General features: G+C 43.3%; 4 protein-coding genes across 11 annotated transcripts in view; 2 read left to right on the top strand and 2 right to left on the bottom strand.

Moving 5' to 3' along the window:
• Nucleotides 1–340, top strand: part of LOC131215454 (mediator of RNA polymerase II transcription subunit 23-like) — a 3,407-nt gene extending 3,067 nt beyond the window's left edge. The window contains exon 5 of the mRNA XM_058209843.1: nucleotides 212–340. Coding sequence (XP_058065826.1) covers nucleotides 212–340 — 129 coding nt within the window. The remainder of the gene's footprint in view (nucleotides 1–211) is intronic.
• A 309-nt stretch (nucleotides 341–649) lies between these two features.
• LOC131215453 (uncharacterized aarF domain-containing protein kinase 5) lies at nucleotides 650–2,568 on the bottom strand. The gene is made up of 3 exons (XM_058209842.1): nucleotides 1,202–2,568; nucleotides 960–1,124; nucleotides 650–890 (listed from the first exon to the last, which is right to left on the bottom strand). The coding sequence occupies exons 1-3, from the start codon at nucleotides 2,566–2,568 to the stop codon at nucleotides 767–769; spliced, it is 1,656 nt and encodes a 551-aa protein (XP_058065825.1). The 3' UTR covers nucleotides 650–766.
• Nucleotides 2,569–3,073: 505 nt separating this feature from the next.
• On the top strand, nucleotides 3,074–5,308 carry LOC131206202 (pentatricopeptide repeat-containing protein 1, mitochondrial). Its single transcript, XM_058198659.1, has 2 exons — nucleotides 3,074–4,576; nucleotides 4,659–5,308. Exons 1-2 carry the CDS (start codon nucleotides 3,188–3,190, stop codon nucleotides 5,274–5,276), a joined length of 2,007 nt encoding a protein of 668 aa, XP_058054642.1. The 5' UTR covers nucleotides 3,074–3,187; the 3' UTR covers nucleotides 5,277–5,308.
• A 44-nt stretch (nucleotides 5,309–5,352) lies between these two features.
• On the bottom strand, nucleotides 5,353–16,229 carry LOC131206201 (glycogen-binding subunit 76A). Of its 8 annotated transcripts, none has more exons than XM_058198651.1 (5): nucleotides 15,966–16,229; nucleotides 14,287–15,038; nucleotides 10,414–10,464; nucleotides 8,569–8,693; nucleotides 5,353–8,346 (listed from the first exon to the last, which is right to left on the bottom strand). In XM_058198651.1, exons 3-5 carry the CDS (start codon nucleotides 10,457–10,459, stop codon nucleotides 6,376–6,378), a joined length of 2,142 nt encoding a protein of 713 aa, XP_058054634.1. In that variant the 5' UTR covers nucleotides 10,460–10,464; nucleotides 14,287–15,038; nucleotides 15,966–16,229; the 3' UTR covers nucleotides 5,353–6,375. The 8 variants fall into 8 exon arrangements, with proteins under 8 accessions (XP_058054634.1, XP_058054633.1, XP_058054635.1 ...); XM_058198650.1 differs by having other exon boundaries at nucleotides 14,287–14,644; XM_058198652.1 differs by having other exon boundaries at nucleotides 14,287–14,568.
• Nucleotides 16,230–18,496: the final 2,267 nt, after the last annotated feature.

Here is an 18,496-nt window from a genome sequence, read left to right as displayed (position 1 = left end):
AACACCAACCGATCAATCGTCACGATGTTGTACTTCCAAATCATGTCTTTAATCGTATCGACACATTTGTTAACGTGTGCACCTCCGCCGGAGTTTGCTACTTCGAAAAGCAAGTAATCGCACAGTTTCCGAAGATGCGTGGACAAGGCGCGCACTGGCAGTTGCTGCGCCTATTGTCCTCATTCAATTCCAAGTCCTCATTCAATTCCAGCACTTTGACAATGTCTACCAGGTCCGTTGTTTCGAATACCGACACAACTCACTCAAGCCGTGGTTTGATCACTGGCAGATTTGTTCCAATCTACGCGAAGGGCCTTGTTTCCTGCGCGAACTGTCCTAAGTCCTCAAACGAGTTCAATCCAGTTATTCGTCGATATTGCGGGGAATCCTACGGGACACGTTATAAACCGACACAGCCGCATATGTACCGTATTTTTACAAAAATAAACTTTGTCAAAACGATGAGCTTTAGCAGTCCGTTTTACAGTCCCATGAGACTGCTATCGACGGCATACCGTCATAGCATGTGTCCGCGTCGACGGCACGCCGACGATTCGAAAGATCGTGGCTCTTTGGGTACTTACCACTACCGGAAGCAATGATTTCCTTACCAAAAAAATCAATTGCTCCAGCATATTTTATTTATAATTTAATTTTATATTTTTCAATAGGCACATCTTTATTTTATCGATAATGGCCATTGGCCAAATGTCCGATAATGGGATTCAATCCACTTTGATTTATCGCAATCATCCTATCAATATAATTAATCGACTGAGCAGTATACGCCTAAATGATGGTTAATCAAATGTGAAGTATCTGGAGAACGGCCTATTTTGGTCAATAATTTAAGGTAATTACCAACTATCCAGTAATGCAAAGACTGTCGCCTACCGAAGAGACGAAACGTAATATTACCATACCTAATCAAGATCGTTTCGCAGTACTTACATACATACCAGAGCAAGAACTCAAAACGTAGCATCCGAAAGCTGACCCACAGAAAATTAGCTAAATTCCGGCCAGATGGACATAGGGCCGCTAGAGCACAACGAGCTAAGATTCGGTGTCTGTCGATTGGGTCTCCATGATCACAAGCGATCGCACGGACTGTATTAAGGTTGCTAAAATTAAATTAGAATGAAGAGAAGTTTATAATGATTATCTCCAACACCATTTCTTTCGCGGCCGGTAATCCTACCGTATAACCAAAATTAGATTTCGTGGCATATTCTTCAATGTGATCATGACTCTATCAAAATGTTCCTTGGCTTGCTTCGTCATGTATGCCACATCTTGATCTGTAAGTCTAGTGGATAGTTTTCCTTTTAACTCAAGTGGTCGCTGTAACAGTATTTCAGCAAAGGTACGATAATCAACTACGTTTAACGCGTTAGAGTACCGCTGCATTGCCTCGTAATCGCGCAGAACGATCGCTTCCCAAAAGCGACATAGATTCTGTCGCACACTCGGTGCCAGATGCTCGTACAATCCGTGATCCAACAGCACAAGCTGCATACGGTGCGGTTCATCAGGGTTTTTTCGAACGAAAACATTTCCCGGATGGGGATCGGCATGCACGAAACCAGTTGAAAATATCTGTCGTCCGAACGTTATGAACAGCTGCTGATCGATGTCCGACAAGTCCAGGCCTAGCGCTTCGATGGCGTGTCGATCACTTATTTTACAACCATCAATGTATTCCGTTGTAAGGATTCGCTCATTTGTTAAATCCCAGTGAACCTTCGGTACATATACCGCGCGTATGTGTTGTAAATCTTGGGCGCATCGTTCGGAATTGTGGCCTTCATGCACAAAGTCTAGTTCTTCCCGCAACGATCCTTGTAAGTCGTCGATGATCCACCCGAAGTTGTAGTTCTTATGAACAAGAGCGACTAGGCGCTGCAGGAACCTGATTGTTCGCAGATCCCCATCGAATCGCTTACGCAAATCAACATATTGAACCTTCACTGCCACATGTTTTCCGGACTTGGTAACGGCACGAAATACTTGGGCTAAGCTTGCAGCCGCTATCGGTTCATAGTGGAAGTTATCGAACACCTTTTCCGGTGGGGCGCCGTAATCTTCTACAAACATCGTGCGAACCTCATTCGGTGCACGGGTTAAGCAGCGATCCTCTAGTTGGCGCAGGGTCTCGACATATTCTTTCGGAATGATATGATTAACGGCTGCTACACCTTGTCCTATCTTGATGTACAAGCCACCGTTTGCCAAGCATCCATCCAGTATTTTTTTCGCCGAACGTCTATGAATAGTTGACAGCATCGTCTCATAATGTATATCGCCCTCTTTAAACTGCCGTAGATTCCACGCATAATCGATTGATACACTAAGACCGATCAGAAACGAGCGAAGGAAACGTTGGGCACCTTGTACGTTTTCAAAGCTATTTATCGCACCATCATACACAACTCCAGCGGCAATACTACCGGAAACACCGATCCCAATTCCACGACCGATTGTAAGCCGTTGCAAAGAGTCCGTTAAACGTGCTGTGCTGTGCCATCTTTGGAACGAGCGGTTAATTACCGACCAATGCGTAAACATGGAAACAGCGGGCTAAAGGCAACTGAGATTAATAATAACGATTTCTAACTGGGGAGCTCCATGAGGCGTAACGTAATGTTTTTGACATTACAGATTAATGCCAAACTGCTGCGCTTCTGTCAAAACGTTTACGGGTCGGCCGAGGCGTAAATACTTTTTGCATACGCTTTGCTACAAACAGAGGATAATTTAAGTTCTTATTTGCTGATATAGCAACAAAATCGAAAAAACCAGAAAAATATATTCAGAAATATATTTATTTCTCAATTTATTTTCTCGGACCAAAAACACGAACGTAAACACGTTTGACATTTCGTTTTTATATTTTTGCTGCCACACGAAGCGTAAACGATTTGACATTACAAATTAATTTTACGCTAGTTCTTACGCCTCATGTAGCCCCAGTAATATCGTTCAAAATGAGTGGTTTGACATTTACCTTGTAGCCTCTCGACACGGCACAACATAGGTTATAGTTGATTCCATTGGCGTTTCTAAGTGTCACTCTAATGTAAACAAAAGCACATTAGTTGCAAAATAAGTTTGATCAACTTACACGAAATGGTTTTGCAATGAAAAGTGATATTTATTTAATATTATCAGAACATTTTATCAAGTTATGTCGTCAATAGTACTGAATGCGCTTCGCAGAAAGGCTTTGTGTCGATTCCGTACCTTTATCGTCCAACCCAGACCCACCGTGCTAGTGTCGAGAGAGTTTCGTGAGAATGGTGGGCTGGGTAATTCTTATGTTGGGCAGAGGAAACATATGCGAGAGGAGTTTTCCCTTCTTGAAGCGACACATCATGATGCCGATCGTTTCGGGACGCTTTTACCACAGGTTGATGAACCGGAAACGCCTGATGAAGGTGACTTGCGCGAGGAAGAATTTCTTCAGAAACGAACCCTCCAGAGACAAAGGTTCTCCGTACGCCAGTACGCCGATATGATCAAGGATCATTTAACCAACAACCGCATTCAAGAGGCCATTGGGGTGGTGGAGGTTGTTATGAAGAATGACCGCGTGAAACCGTCAAACTATCACTTTAACCTGCTAATCGGGGGATGCTCCCGTGTGGGGTACAGTAAAAAGGCCTTCCAATTGTATAACAAAATGAAACAACACGGGTTGAAAGTAACAGGCGGAACGTACACGTCTCTCTTCAATGCGTGCGCCATGTCACCTTTCCCAGCAGACGGGTTGAAACGATCGAATCAGTTGCGGGAAGTGATGCTGGAAACGGGCTACGATCCAAATGCGACAAACTACAACGCAATGATAAAGGCATACGGACGTTGCGGAGACTTGAAGACGGCTTTCCAGCTGGTTGACGAAATGATGTCGCGTCAGCTGCCAATTGCAACGGACACGTTTAATTTTCTTCTGCAAGCGTGCATAAGCGACCACGAGCACGGTTTTCGGCATGCACTGTTGGTATGGCATCGGATGCATCGGATGCAGGTTACACCAAACCGTTACTCGTTTAACCTGTTACTGCGATGTGTTCGCGATTGCCATATGGGACCCATCGAGACGATGGAAGAGTGCATCGAACAAATCCTTAGCAATAGCATTGAGAGCCCGGGATCAGAAATGATAACAAGAAGCGAAAAATCCACAATGGACGACACCCTTGATAATAAAGTAGCAGAGCCCATGGCGATCCAAACGAACATTATCAAACGACTTCAATCTGAAGGAGTTCCGGATTTACTGTCACCTAATCCTCATCTGGGAAACTTGGTAAAGCTAGCTGAGGTACGAAAACCGGAAGATCGATTGTTGTTGCTTGGTGGGTTTGCGAAAGTGCTTTCAGAAATGGTAAAATGCGGTGTTGAACCAGATATTCGCACCATGACTGAACTGCTGGATGTTATTCCTCCGACGTACGTAGCAGAAAAACACATATTAACAATGATAAAGCAACTAAAGCTTCGCTGCGATATTGACTTTTTCAATATTCTCATCAAGAAGCGATCGATGCGGTTTGATTATGAATGTGCAAAGGTAAGTTCAAGTTACATGCAAATTGAACATCTGCACTGAAAAAAAATCTCTCCCCAAAAATCTCCCAATGCGTTCTTTTTAGGATGTGTTGCATATGATCGAGGCTGCTAACCTGGAACCGGACATCGTTACCTACGGTGTGCTGGCGCTCGGTTGCCAGACACAGGACGAAGCACGGTCGCTGCTGAAAATGATGCACGAAGTAGACGTGCGCGTTAACATACAAATCCTAGGTGCTATGTTACGACAGGGATGTGCACGAAGGAACTTTCGCTACATCACCGAGATTCTCAACATCGTTAAGCGCGAACGGTTAATGCCGAACGAACAGTTTTTGCGCCACTTGGAAGAGTTTACGAAGGTGTGTGAAAAGCAGGATCGTGAATACGACTCAAAGCCAAACAAAAAGGATCGTGAGGAGTTTAAAACGGAGTACAACCGTTACCGGATACATCTAGAGGCGTGGCGTGAGCACAAGGGATTGCATGGGTTAGCATTGAACCAGGCACTAGGAATCGTACGCAGTCATCCTTGGGCACAGTTTAAGGAACCACAAGCTGCGGGGTACGAGGAAGTAAAAAATCCGAAGCTTCGTCATAAGAAAAAAAAACTACATTATATCCAGAAGATAGATCTGGATGCAATCAGTAATGGGGAAGAGAAGAATAATGCTGAGACCAAGAAAAGATTGATAAGTTAGAATGAAGTGATTCATGCAATAAAGTCATTGTAGTTTATAACTCAACTATTCCTATTTTTTATCAAATATTTGAAACACGTTCCCTAGTCTTAAATTATGCCCACTTTATTCTTCTCTAACGATGCTCCTAACATGCGGCCTCTATGATAATGTTGATCAGCACATTCGTGTTTTACTATGTCGATTACTCTTCATTGCACTTGACGATCGATCTTGAGAGACGACTTATTGACACTATTTGCTACAGTTGCCTATAAACTTCATTATTACTACTAAACTTTGGGATGATATTATACTCTAGGGAGCTTGACAAGATCATAAGACAAACAATTTATTTAAATGACCGTCCATTGCGCCAAACAAACATCCATTTTCACTTGTGACAACGTCCTGCTTAAAGCACCAGCCATTTGTCGATTCATTGCGTTTTCGTTTGTTAGTTTCTTAAGTATTTAAAAAGAGTTCTGGGCTGCGTCGATCGGTTCAGTTTTTTGGTTTTCGTTTGAATTATTTGTCACACATTGCTTCTTCGTATATAACTTTCGCAAACATAACAATCATTTAACTCTTTTTCTCAGGCGGGGCTCTTTTTTTTGCAATTAGTTGCTATTTCCCACAAACCCCCTAGGCTCAGTCGCAATTTACCTACATTCCATTACATTTTCACTTTCGAAAGTCTACTGAAGCTTTATCAAACCATAATAATCGTAATCTTTTTTTGCTGCTCAATGTTCTTGATTAATCCAATTCTTGACTTTGTTCAAGTAAAGGTTTTGCGTTCAATTTAGTGATTACTGTTGTACATTTTTCCGACATTCTTGCCACCTTTCTGTACCTTTTTTTAAAATCTGTTATGATATTTTTAGCAGCTCCTGGAAGTATCGCTGATGATCAGTGACCATCGTAAGCGAATTTTTAAACATTCCAATAATACTAAAGCCCATAGACGAACGCTGAACAAGGTATATTCAGCTCGGTAGAGCCTGGTTTAATGAACGACTGAAAGACTTTCATATTAGCGGTGATTGTATGTGGCTTCCGTTTTTCTCGGACATCTGTTATTGGTCAGCAAAGAACCAACAAAAAATTAACCGGGCATTTAATAGAAACTGCTACACCAACCTACGGGACTAAGCGTATTGTGGCCAGCACTGATGGAGGACGGAAGTGGTACAGGCCGGCTCGCAGCTATTGGCGTTGGTTGCGTAATCGGCAAACACTGGAAGACATAATTGGTGTCGTAGTTACTGTCCCAGAATTGTTCGCCCCGACAGTGAAACCGGATTGCCATCTCGATACGCTGACCAACCTGCACTGAGTTACCGTGCAGTGTGAAGGTAAACTTGTCCGAGAACCCGTCACATGAGTTTTCAGCGTATGTAGCCTGCAGATCGGAGTAGCTGCGCCAGTTGTCGAGTGTATATCGCACGTACACTGACTTGTGAAAGTCGAGATTCCGCACGCGTACTGTTCCTGTAATGGTCAATGTGATCGGATCGGTGACGGCTGCGTTCTCCAGGTTTACCTGCTTCTCGCGGACACGATCGAGAAAACATGGCAAGGCTCCCGGTTGCTGAAACAGTGGCACTAGCACCCTGTCCGCTTTCGGCCCCAGATTAATTTCCGGCATGGGCGATTCCGTAACCTGAACGATCGTGAGGTCCTCGAAGGCAGAAGGCGGCACCTTCGGCACTTCGTCCATAAACGTCCGAACGTCCGTTAAATCAAGTCCCAGAACGTCGGCAAAGCGCACTATCTTCTTGCGGCCCGGTGTTCCTGGCGGAGTTTTGCCAGTTTTGAGAGACGAACTGCGTCTAATGCGCTGTGGTTTCGATTCTTCTTCATCTTCATCACCCGAAGAAAGGCCCGATCGACGATCGTACTTCGTTTCACTCTTATTTTCCTGCACGTCATCAACGTTCGAGTTGTTTTGCTCATACGATCGATCGCTTGTGGTACAATTTTTAAGAATTTTTTCAACTTCCGCAATCTGAATAACAGCACATGGAGCCTCCGGCTGCCCACTACCATCACCATACTGATAAACCGCATCAGACGTTTTCTGTTCAACGTACTTCAACCCGCTTGCCATTAGCTCAATCTCGGTATCAGTGTTTATGATAGTTCCACGTGGCATAATAGCATGACCGTTACCGACATGGCATATGCCTCCATCCGGTACATCCGTCCCTGTGTGTTCCTGCGATGAAGTGCCAGCGCAATCCGATTGTTCTTCCTCTAGCGGTTCCATCGTTACGTCCTGTAGCGTGCTGTTGGAGTTGGAACTTACTCCCGTGTAGGTGGAGTTATTAGATTCCGTCGATTGTGACGGCGGAAGTGACTCTGAACAGCTGTCACTGTCGACGTTGCTAGCAGAGAAACCTGTGCTTACATGTCCGTTAGCGCTGTAAGCTCGGTGGCCAACGATTTGACTAGTGAATGGATTGTATGATGAGGTAGATGAAGTTACATCGTTCTGTGTGTCGGCGGTAGCCTTAGCCACTGTAACCTCCACTGACTCTGTCTTTATCGTTGCTGAACCGTAAACGTGGACACCACTGGACTGCAGGCGCGGAACAACCAGCCCGCTAGGACTTAGCGCCGGTATCGTACAGTCGTAGTACTCACAGCATCCCACGGAACGCTGTTCGGGATCTGAACTATCCGGATCGTAGAATTGACAGTCGGATGAGCTGCTGTGGCTGCTAGCGGCCGACCCCTGTGGTGTCGAGCAAGGTGAGGAACAGACGTACCCTGATTCGGGTGCTTGTGCTGTCGGATCAACAACCGACGGAGCGGGTTCTGATGGTTGTCCTGTGGGTGTGGCCGTTGCCGTTTCGATCAGTCTCATATATTCGCATTCTTCGACTGGCGAGCTAGGACTTTCCGCTTCCAGGCCAAAGTCGAAGAAAGAGTCGGCTTCATGAGGGACAATTCGCAGGGGCTGGAGAGGACTAGTTATGACCGTGTGCTGCTCGTCATTTGAAGTTGCCGATAGCCAGGTGTTCTCGGTATGATGCTGCTGCTGATCGTTTGTCGTAAGGTCCTCCCCATCGTCACCGGCACTTCCCTGTAACCAAAGCAGAAGTGGTAACTATATGGTGAAGTAATAATGGTAAACGAGTAAGTAAAGAGGGTTTTATTACTGTATCATAATACTAGTTCAACCATCAGTATAAGTATGGTATTGAACAATAGCTCGATAATGTAGATGCTTGAATCTTTGAACGAAGAGAAAGAAGCACGGTTCAGACTAAGGCGAAATGATCAGCTATCAACATGCCTATCTTACCTGCGCACCAAGATTCCGAAGGCGTGACTGTAAGCTACGGGCGAAGGCCTCGGCGCGGCCACGGCACGACATACCAATCGGGAGCAGGGCTGTGATGCTGCACGGTCTGTCAGGTCCAGTCGTCGCTGACGGATCGCCCGGCGTTGTCATGGAAGTAAGGCAGTTTCTATCAGAGGTTATCCATACCGAACCAGGAGAGACAAATAGAGAATAGAACACGATCACAAACATCATCGTTTTCTATCAACAAGCAGATTGATAGGAAGCATATTTATCGCCACAACAGGGACAGTGCGTTATAGCTTCAGTTTTTACAAGAAATTAAAATGATTCCTGAACCGTGATAAATAGTTACAAATCAAAATTAATGAATTACAGTTGAGACGATTGAGTGGAGGAATTTTCCAGATTCACCATCATTGAGGAATTTAAATATTCCGTTCGATTCGTGTTTCATTAGTAGTGTATTACAAAAGTTCGAACTCTGAAAATGCACCAATTTGAATGGAAAAAATGTAAGCTAGTAATAATACAGCTCAGCCCGTACTTTGAGATTAAAAACGTGCAGAGTATGTTTGTCTCTAGATCGTTCTTGTGTTCCTTTGTACTATAATTGAAAACACGAGAGATCACATGATACGATCGACGTCACTACATCACCCATCGCAATCAAAAGCTGCTTCATTGCTTCATTCATTGAATGTATTCGATTCGCAGGGAAAATAGTTTAAAGTGAGCAAAATTTGCAAGCACAATTAAATTAAGCAAATGAAAAACTTTAATTTACAAAACGGACCAAAGCGAACGGCCGAATCGACCCAAGTAATAAAAAAAGCACAATCAAACCGAGCTCATTCCCACCGAAGACACCACCGTTTTTACTTTTCAATAAAATTTATTTATGGCACGAAAAGAAGCGGTCATCAACTACCATGAGTGGAACCATATCCACCCAATTGGGGTTAGTCGTCGATCGACCAACATCATCGTCGATCATCGTCGAGGGCGCCCGGGTTTTTTTTTCCTAACCGATTGGTGCTCTTTGAGTTGTGTTGTTTTCCTAACCGATTGGTGTTGAAACTTTACTTTGTATGCCTTCTTCAGGCCATTACGTTGCCTACGATATTTGTAAGGAGTAGAGACACGACACTGCTGTATTTTGCATAACTTTTCGTTATTTGCTTCCATTTCGTAGATTCAACTTCAGCATGCTTATGCTTCAGCAAAACGGAACGAGAAAAAATGAAATAAAAAACAATGATAATTAAACCATTAAGGGTTTCTTTTCGTCGTAATCATCGTCATTCTGATCTGGCGGTTTGGCTACTGACATTCTATAAATACTTCACAGGCGAATCTCCTAGTCCCGCAACGTCCGATCCAACCAATTCGTGTCGTGTTCTGACTTTAGTTTGATTTTTATATCTTCGTCCTACAATCAACAACCTTTCACCCGGCATCAGAGCAGCGCGTGTTGAGATCGAAGGTGTGAACCAGGAAAGCAAAAAGGACGACTCCACTTTCGATTTCTCGGCCATAAGCCTTGTTGAGCTACCTTGAAATTCTTGAGATTTCTCGAAGTTTCTATTATTTTTGCACTGCCACAAACATGTGTAAGGTCGGATCTGTATGAATATCGCTGGCCAGAGTGGGGAAGTGTGCCGATGTAATATAATCTAATGGTTAGAAGCATAATGCGTGAAGCCGGGAGTTACAGAATTTGGGGAACACACTCATGAAGCAATCGCATTCGAGATTCAGGTACAACAAGTTATTGCTCGCAATATAAGAACAGACGAACGAAACAAAAGAAAATTCTCATTAAAAGAAAACAAAAATAAGAACCTGTACAGAATATTCCACCACCAGATGTAGAGCGACCAAAGTTCATGCAATCTGGAAGAGAGAAAACATAGTTAATATAACGTGGACAGACTGTGTGTCCGTTTTGCGACTGTGTGAGTTTGCTCAAGTTCGAAATGCGTCTTGGAAGTAGTCCTTCGTCGGACGCCAACGAGAAGCTAAGCAAAGGTGCCTGTAAAAATTCGATTGGGACTGAATGTGTAACGAATGCGATCCCCGCTATTCTTAGCTCGAATGAAAACCCTTCACAAGAGATCGGCCCGAGAGAGAATAAGAAAAACATGATAAAACGGAAAAGTATAGATTCTAATTCATTGAGAGTCTTCGCATCATCGACGAGCCGAGCCTTGAGGCACCGATTTCTAAGCCGGTGCAAGTAATGGGTTGAACTACGAACAAGCGATAAGCTCGACGGTGCAAATCGACCAAAGCCCGATGGCATTTGCCATTGACTCAAGTGTGGCGGTCGATTGGATGTCTAAAATAAGACGAATGTCAATGTCACGTCACCAACAGAGTGTAACGCGCGAAGATACATAGTAGCAGCTCCGTAGAGCACCTGATCTTGCCTACGCCAGCCAACACACTGAGCGAAGCAAATTCTTCAACTCTTAAGCTCAATGACAGAGTTTGCTTCGCGGTTATCTGGGGAGTTACCGGGAGGAGGATCAACATGGTATTGTGAAGGTGTAATACTTTGACGGTTAGAATCAAAATGCTTCCCGGCGACAGTCGGTAACGCTCATCGTTTTCATGCAGCTATTCTTGGTTCAATTCCCGAAATCGGTATGACAGGAGCGTGATCATGAAACTTCACCCGTAAAACCCGTACCCGTAAACAACGTTACAGTAAGCAACTGACATAAACATTGTCTCTGATGCAGTCCCAGTATGTCTCTCTGAACTTCGATAGCGTTTAGGTTTTAAAATGATAACTAACCCCGTCACGATGTAACAGGAACTGCTGTGTACAATTCAAGACGAGGATCGAGGTCAGCATTGCGCTTTACATAAAAGTAAACAAAATATTCTTTTATGTTTTATTGTGATCACCGCACAAAATAAACGCGAAATTTATGCTAAGATGCACCTTAGATACTGTTTCAATTTTATAAATATGGGTATATTCATTATGCCGATTTGAACGACGTGAAATTTTCTACTGAGTTTTGCTAATTGAAGACACTCCCACAAGGATTATTTAAACTGCATTACGGCATATTTCACATAATTAAGTAATAAATTTCACAATATTTCACTGTTAGGAACATTAATTAACGAGTGGGGTAGACTGCATTGCATGCATTTGCAATTCCTAATCGACAATCCAAGCGAATACTTGGTGTAATCTTCCCGTAAGAGTAGATTAGCTTAGACCTGTAGCTCCGCACCGAACCATAATAAACATTCGCGTTATCAGAACGGTATGTTAGCAAAGGTAATACAACGCCACCGAAACTGAACGAAATCTGTTCGTGGTGCGCGGTCGCGTTCGTGCCTTTGAGCGGTTTTTGTTTACCGTCTCAGAGATAACAACTTCTGAAAGATGCAATTACCAAATGCCAATACACGCCGTTTCCGAATGAACCATCGGGTGACGATGTGATGGTCTGAAGGTTTGAGCACAAGTAAAATGTTAGGGTACCTAGCAATAACTTTTCACCAACTTCCCCCACATATAGCCAACACACATGACCACGGCAGGGTAAACTGCGAGATTCGCCCTTTTCTGTTTTATTTGCTTAAAACGACCATTGTACTGTCCAGCAAACGATGTCGATTGATCATTAATGTTTCTTTCAATGTTGCCAAACAGATAAAGCAACTGCCATTTTGTTGCTTTGTGTTTGTAGAAGTTTCTTTCGAATGCACACGATTTGCCATCACTGGGGACTCCGGTGCTTACACAGGCTATCGGTTCCCCAGGTTACTGTTCCCGTTTGAGGTTGTATAATAATACGGATAATCAAAAACTGTTATGTAAATAGTAGGGACCGTTTCGAAGATTCTTTCCATGGTTCAGCGAACATTTTAACAAATGACCTTGGACATCGTTCACATGCTGTTCCGTTGCGATGACAACCAGACGTTTACGTGTGTCGATCAGTTTTCGTAATGCTTTGATGCCTCGTTTGTTCCGATGCAAAGGGGAAAAAATGTTAAATCGGTACCCGAAAGCATAATCTACCGACTCGTAGACAAATTATGTAGCAGTTCCATAACAAACTTCACACGGTACTTTCTGGCGATTACCATAACATTATTATTATTATTATTAGCATAATTTACGCATTACTCAATGGAGGCGCCTGGTGCGTCGTTTCGTAGCCGCGGACGGGAAGTCAATGGAAATGTCAATTGAACCCTGCTCAACATCTTAATTCATAACCCAAACTAACGACATTAACCAAGTCGGTGACGGTCAAAAACATTGACAGAGAAAACGGAACCGCATTTGACACACCAACGCTCAAAAACAATACTGCATCGATGAGATAATATTTTTGGTGGAAAGCAGGTGGGAGCCCCTTGCGCGGTGAGAGCGTAACGTGGTCCAATCGAACGAGCCATACGATTCTATGAAACAGCGCTAAGGGATCACTTACCAACGCATTGCTTGTCCGAGGCGGCCACTCGACTGGCATTTGGCGTTCTTACATGATGGAAGATCGTGAACTTATCGTGGCAGTGGCCAACAGGGAAGCACGGTGGCAGCAGGCAGTCATAAATTCGAACAGTTGCTAAGGGAAAATATTGTGGAGCAACCATGGTCACCTTCAAATGACTTTCTTCTGCTCGGCGACGCAACGTTCACTGGCGTTTAGCAGTTCTGGTTCAATGTCGGTACCATTCCACATTTTGGTGCGATTTGGGAATTGTTTGTAAATTTAGTTTACTAATTAAAAGCAAGTATGTTAAAAAACAGCTTAACGCAACGACATCTGTAGATGTAAGAATGGCGTTCGACAAGTTCGAGTCCTATTCAAATAGTACATTCTTAGATGACGCTTGGTAAGTGTGATACTTCCGGTTGCATTGGCATAGGGGACAGGAGCTATCCAATGATTTTTATGGGGAATTGTGTCACCCAATCATGACCATTACCCATTACCAACCTGACCATTATCACCAATTATCCCAATCACCACCTCGGAGGTGGTGTTATAGGTAAATTTTTGTTTCAGATTACCATGAGTGAGATTAAGTAGCAGCATAAAACGTCGTACGATGCTAATGGATCTTATGTTTGAGAAAGATCAAGCAAGAATCATTATTCAAACGCGATCGAGGAGCGCTGTCGAGCGCTGGGCGACATGACGTTTCTGTTACGCCTGTGTTAAACTGTTTGCGAGCAGTGGGATTATTAGATGTTTAATTTGTTCATTGCTAGGGGCCGTTTGCAAATGACAGTTAGCAAATGACAATATATTTTAGCCAAACAAACGTTCAATGTGGTCAACCCATTCAATGCATAAACTATGCAGCGCCCCACGGCCAAAAAGTAAGTTATAAATCGTGTATCGGCCACACTAAGTACGAAAGGATGCAATCTCTTACGGCTTTTATCGTACCGGTATTTTTTATAGGGCCAACATATTAGCAATAACAATTATTTACCCGCCTAACGGAATTGACTAAAGTTGTAAAGGGCAATAGAACGATTGAAGTACTTTGTGATCGAATTAAAAGGTACAGTGTTTAGCATATCTTGACCCGCAACAGAGAGTACGAGCAGAAATATGAGGCTCGTGGAATACTTTGATTGGGTGTAAGATATACTGTAGCGCTGACCGCAAATCAATCACTTCCCATAAATTTCTGTGTGATAAATTCGTCGGTATAACTACTGCTTACCGTAGCTCTATCAGAAGTCCAATAACGATCGCTGACACTGTGATGACGATAGTGAGCTGATCGGCGGAGAATCGATGCCTGATCAGCTGCTGCAGGAATAATTCGGTGGGATGTGATGACTGTTTGTCGTCGTCGATGGCCACCGTCACCAACACGTCGTTCGCTAGTCGGAAACGAAGATCTTTGGTGATGTTTGTCGTTGTACTGATTCTACTCGTTCTACGCCTGTTCGACAGCTCCAGTTAGAGTTTCATGTGATCGGCGACGTGTAGAAACTATGCACTGCCAAAAGACGGCCACCGTTACACGCGAATTAACGACAACACAAGATGAGATGGCTATTTTCACTTATACGATTCTGAAGCATAGCCCGAAGGTCCACCGGAAAGGGGAAAAATATGGTACAGTAATGTGCAAACCCACTGCGAATCTGGGCTATTAACGTGACTTCCATTTAACAAGAAGGCGCAAGCTGATGGGGACGACATGTGCATAGCATAACATTTCCTTTTGAAAGGTAAGCGTTAGCGGTAAGCGCTTTTGAATCACAGAGAATCAAGCATAAACTACACTGTGCATGGGTGTCTCTTGTTACACATTCGAAAAATTCGCCCTGACGCCGGTTTCAGCTTCGTTTTTTGCATTATTTCACTATTTGGACCTCAATCATATTTCTCTCATATCATTTGTTCTGCGCCGTTTTCGGTCTTCGTATCAACATTCGGAGCGCATTAACGTTTCATTTTCCTTCGCTACACAGGCAACACGTTTCGATTTGATTGGAGTAACAAAAACATTATTGCCACACCAAAATGACCACAACGCACTACATACTTGCCCAAATAAACTATTTCGAATTCACAGTTTACTTTCGTTACTCGTCGTTACATTTCGAAAACACATTTTCGGCAACGGTACACGACCGAAACACCCACTAAGGACACGATGCACCATTGCTCATAGCTTGTACGAGGATTTCGAGACCGTTTCTAACCTTAGCTTTCGGCAAATGGGAAAAATCGGAACGACCAGGAAACCTCCGGCTCCAGTTCGTACGCTCGGTATTTTACGGAGGGTTGTTTCTCACACGACACATGGTGCTGCCCGCATGTGTTCTTGTTTTCGTCCTCTTATGCATTATTATCCACCAGCGTCATCATTGAATGAATGTGTGAAACTCTGTGTGTGCATGTATGTGGGACAGATGAACGAAAAAAGGGATTATTTTTCTGTTTCAGAATCGAAAGAATTCATGTATGCCAGAATCCAAAACCGAATTTGTATGGAATGCATGTGGGCGAGCATTGACCGAAGAAACGAAGGGTCGGATACACACGCAACACTCGCAGTGCGTCATCGGGTATTCGAGATCAATCTAATTTTTGTTCGATGCAAACGGATGCTGTTCATTGACGAATACATGTAAGCAACATCGATCTTTGAAAAGGATCATTTTTTTTCACTTCGCCTTGGGTCTTGGGAAAGAGCCAGTAAGACAAGACGCGAAGAAAATAAAGATGCCCTATTGATCGTTTAGTACACGTGCATCCCTAGACTTTGTTTTCCATTCACAACACTTCTCCGATAACACGGTTGTAAAACTCGCTCATGCCGTAAACTCTATGCACTTCATTCACTGTTGTTCAACTTCACAGGGTATCAACTTTGGCTATGCTTACCGGCATCGTACAGTTCGGCAACTGAAGTTCCAGCTTTCTGCACAAGTATGCAGCGGCTCTTCGGTGCTCCGCCTAACGTAAGTGCCTAACCGGATTCGGTTTTGCCAAGCCGGTATTAAGAATGCCCCGCCTCACAAAGGACCTGCATTCCAGCGATCGAGCTAGCATCGATCGAAGTCGGGTGGTGGGAGCGTGTGGGTTGCAGGTTGAGCTAACCGCTTAACACCTCAAGCAGAGGTGCCCGAGAGATGCGCTGCGGACGTGGTTTTGCCAAAGACTAACTAAACTAAGCTAACTAAAGCATCCAAGCCCAAGTGTCGAGAAGGACGTTGCAAGGTCGCGCGCTCTGCGAACGGACCACCTACTCGGAGGTGCAGCTGATTTTCTATTCGCGGTCATTTGCTTTCTCTCTGCGAGCGTTACTCTCTCCCCCACGCTCAACTTACCTCTCTTTCTGTCTTCCACAGTTTCTCATGTAGCTCACGTCTTCGATACCAAAACAACCGTTGGCTCTCGTTTCGATGCTCTCCCGGTCACGCTTTGCTTCTCATTTTCAAACCCGTTGCTCTCTTGCGTTACTTTTATGTGTCAGAAAAATGTGCTTTTATCAGAAGAGAAAGAAGCGATGCGCATGCGCTGTGTTTCGATTTCTTGGGAGGAGAGTTATGTGTCGTGGATTACCTGCTTTTGCTGAGAATACCGAGGGATGCGTTGTACTACAGGATTTTGTTTAATTATGAATTTGGAATAGCCAATGTCAGTTGCTTACTAGCAACGTAGCGTTTCTCCTTCTCCTCCTAGGCCAGATATTAGTAATATTAGGAAAAGCTATTAGGCTACATTTTTGAATTTGAATTATAAATTAATGGCCAATAAATATTAATAAATAAATATAAATGTGATGAAACCGTTAAATCCGTTAAAAGTTAATTTTAAGGACGGTCCACACGCTACGATTTGTCTGTGCGATGCGATTGCACAGACAAATCGTAGCGACAAATCGTAACGTCTGGACCGGTCTTCAAATGTAGTTTCGCGAATATCGACAACCAACTAAACAGGATTCATGAAAAAGCACCGCGCATATTATGTTTGTTAGGTCCATAGTTGGGCCAGAAATAAAGAAATTAAAAATTCCAATACTTTAAATTTGTTATTGCTCTGCTGGAATACTGGAATTAGGTCTAATAAAATCATGATTGGCAAGCCTTTTGCCTTGATAGTAAATAGTAAACCATATGGTAGTCAAACATGGCCTACGGAATAATCCACATACAGAGAAATTCATCGTACGAAACATAAACATGTGAAGCTATTAGTGGCTTACGCCTGTCATTACAACGTGGTTTGGTATCTGTCATAATTTCGCAGACGATCCGTGCTTCGCGTTTATACCAGTATGCGCACTATTTACGTTTACTACTTTTTAACACTTTTCACTCTGCTTAGCAGCAATCACAGAGTTGAGGAGTGAGAAAGAGAATTAGAAAGAGAGACAGATAGAGAGAGTGAGAGAGAAGGAGAAGGGAAGGAAGAGAAGGAAGGAGTAGAAGGAAGAGACAGAAGGTAAAAGATAGAGTGAGTGAAACGAAAAGAGTCTGCTGAAGACAAGGTCTTCACAGAAAGCACTACGCGTTTTTGATACACCGCAAAAAGTCGTTCATTTGTTTGTTTGACGACACGAAAGGCTTGATTGTTCAACACATTTTAAAAAATATTTTTCAGTTTCGTTCTAAAACCAGGCGCTTGATCCTTCTTGACTTCAAATCTATCTTGGACCGATGTGACCGTTTAGAATCTCTGTGAATGAATGTGAATTGTGTCTAGGCGGCTACACGAAGCGTGAAAACTAGCGTAAAATTAATTTGTAACGTCAAAACGTTTACGCTTCGTGTGGCAGCAAAAATATAAAAACGAAACGTGAAACGTGTTTACGTTCGTGTTTTTGGTCCAAGAAAATAGAAATAGAAGAGAAATTAATTGATTTCTGAATTTTTTTATCTGTTTTTTCCGATTTTGTTGCTGTTGTTGACCAACAAATAAAAACATAAATTATCCTCTGTTTGTAAGCAAAGCGTATGAAAAGAATAATTACGCTCGGGTTTACGCCTCGCGCGAGCCGTAAACGTTTTGACAGAGGCGCAACAGTTTGGCATTAATCTGTAATGTCAAAAGCATTACGGAACACCTCATGTAGCCGCCCAGTGTGGATGGCGAAAACTAAAGCTCAAACATAAGCGATCGTCCATTCTGTTTTTACCTAAGCAACCCCCTTAAATTAGTCCAAATCGTGAATTTATTACTCTAAAGCAGAGGTCTCAAACATGCGACCCGCGGCCACGTCCGCGGAGTATATAATTACGTTATACCAGTCAGAATAGTGAGCAAAAAATCACAAGAAAATGTTCTTTCGGTTCAGCTGCCGGCATAGAAGTGACCGATACGATTTATATCAAATCGAAACCAAATCAAAGTGCGTAAAATTGAATAAAAAAACATTTTCTTTGTGTGGTGCGGTGTTTTTTTTGTGA

Source organism: Anopheles bellator, chromosome 1 (assembly GCF_943735745.2).
Source record: "Anopheles bellator chromosome 1, idAnoBellAS_SP24_06.2, whole genome shotgun sequence".
Lineage (NCBI taxonomy): Eukaryota > Metazoa > Arthropoda > Insecta > Diptera > Culicidae > Anopheles > Anopheles bellator.
This window is presented reverse-complemented; position numbering and strand designations above follow the sequence as displayed.

Coding starts and splice junctions, on each gene's coding strand:
- LOC131215453 (XM_058209842.1), bottom strand. CDS start 2,568: ATGTTTACGCATTGGTCGGTAATTAACCGCTCGTTCCAAAGATGGCAC. Junction 1,125..1,201: donor AATCTAATTTTGGTTATACG/GTAGGATTACCG, acceptor ATTTAATTTTAG/CAACCTTAATACAGTCCGTG. Junction 891..959: donor CGTTTTGAGTTCTTGCTCTG/GTATGTATGTAA, acceptor TCTCTTCGGTAG/GCGACAGTCTTTGCATTACT.
- LOC131206202 (XM_058198659.1), top strand. CDS start 3,188: ATGTCGTCAATAGTACTGAATGCGCTTCGCAGAAAGGCTTTGTGTCGA. Junction 4,577..4,658: donor TTGATTATGAATGTGCAAAG/GTAAGTTCAAGT, acceptor CGTTCTTTTTAG/GATGTGTTGCATATGATCGA.
- LOC131206201 (XM_058198651.1), bottom strand. CDS start 10,459: ATGAACTTTGGTCGCTCTACATCTGGTGGTGGAATATTCTGTACAG. Junction 8,694..10,413: donor TGGTGGAATATTCTGTACAG/GTTCTTATTTTT, acceptor GCGATCCGTCAG/CGACGACTGGACCTGACAGA. Junction 8,347..8,568: donor TTCGGAATCTTGGTGCGCAG/GTAAGATAGGCA, acceptor CTTTGGTTACAG/GGAAGTGCCGGTGACGATGG.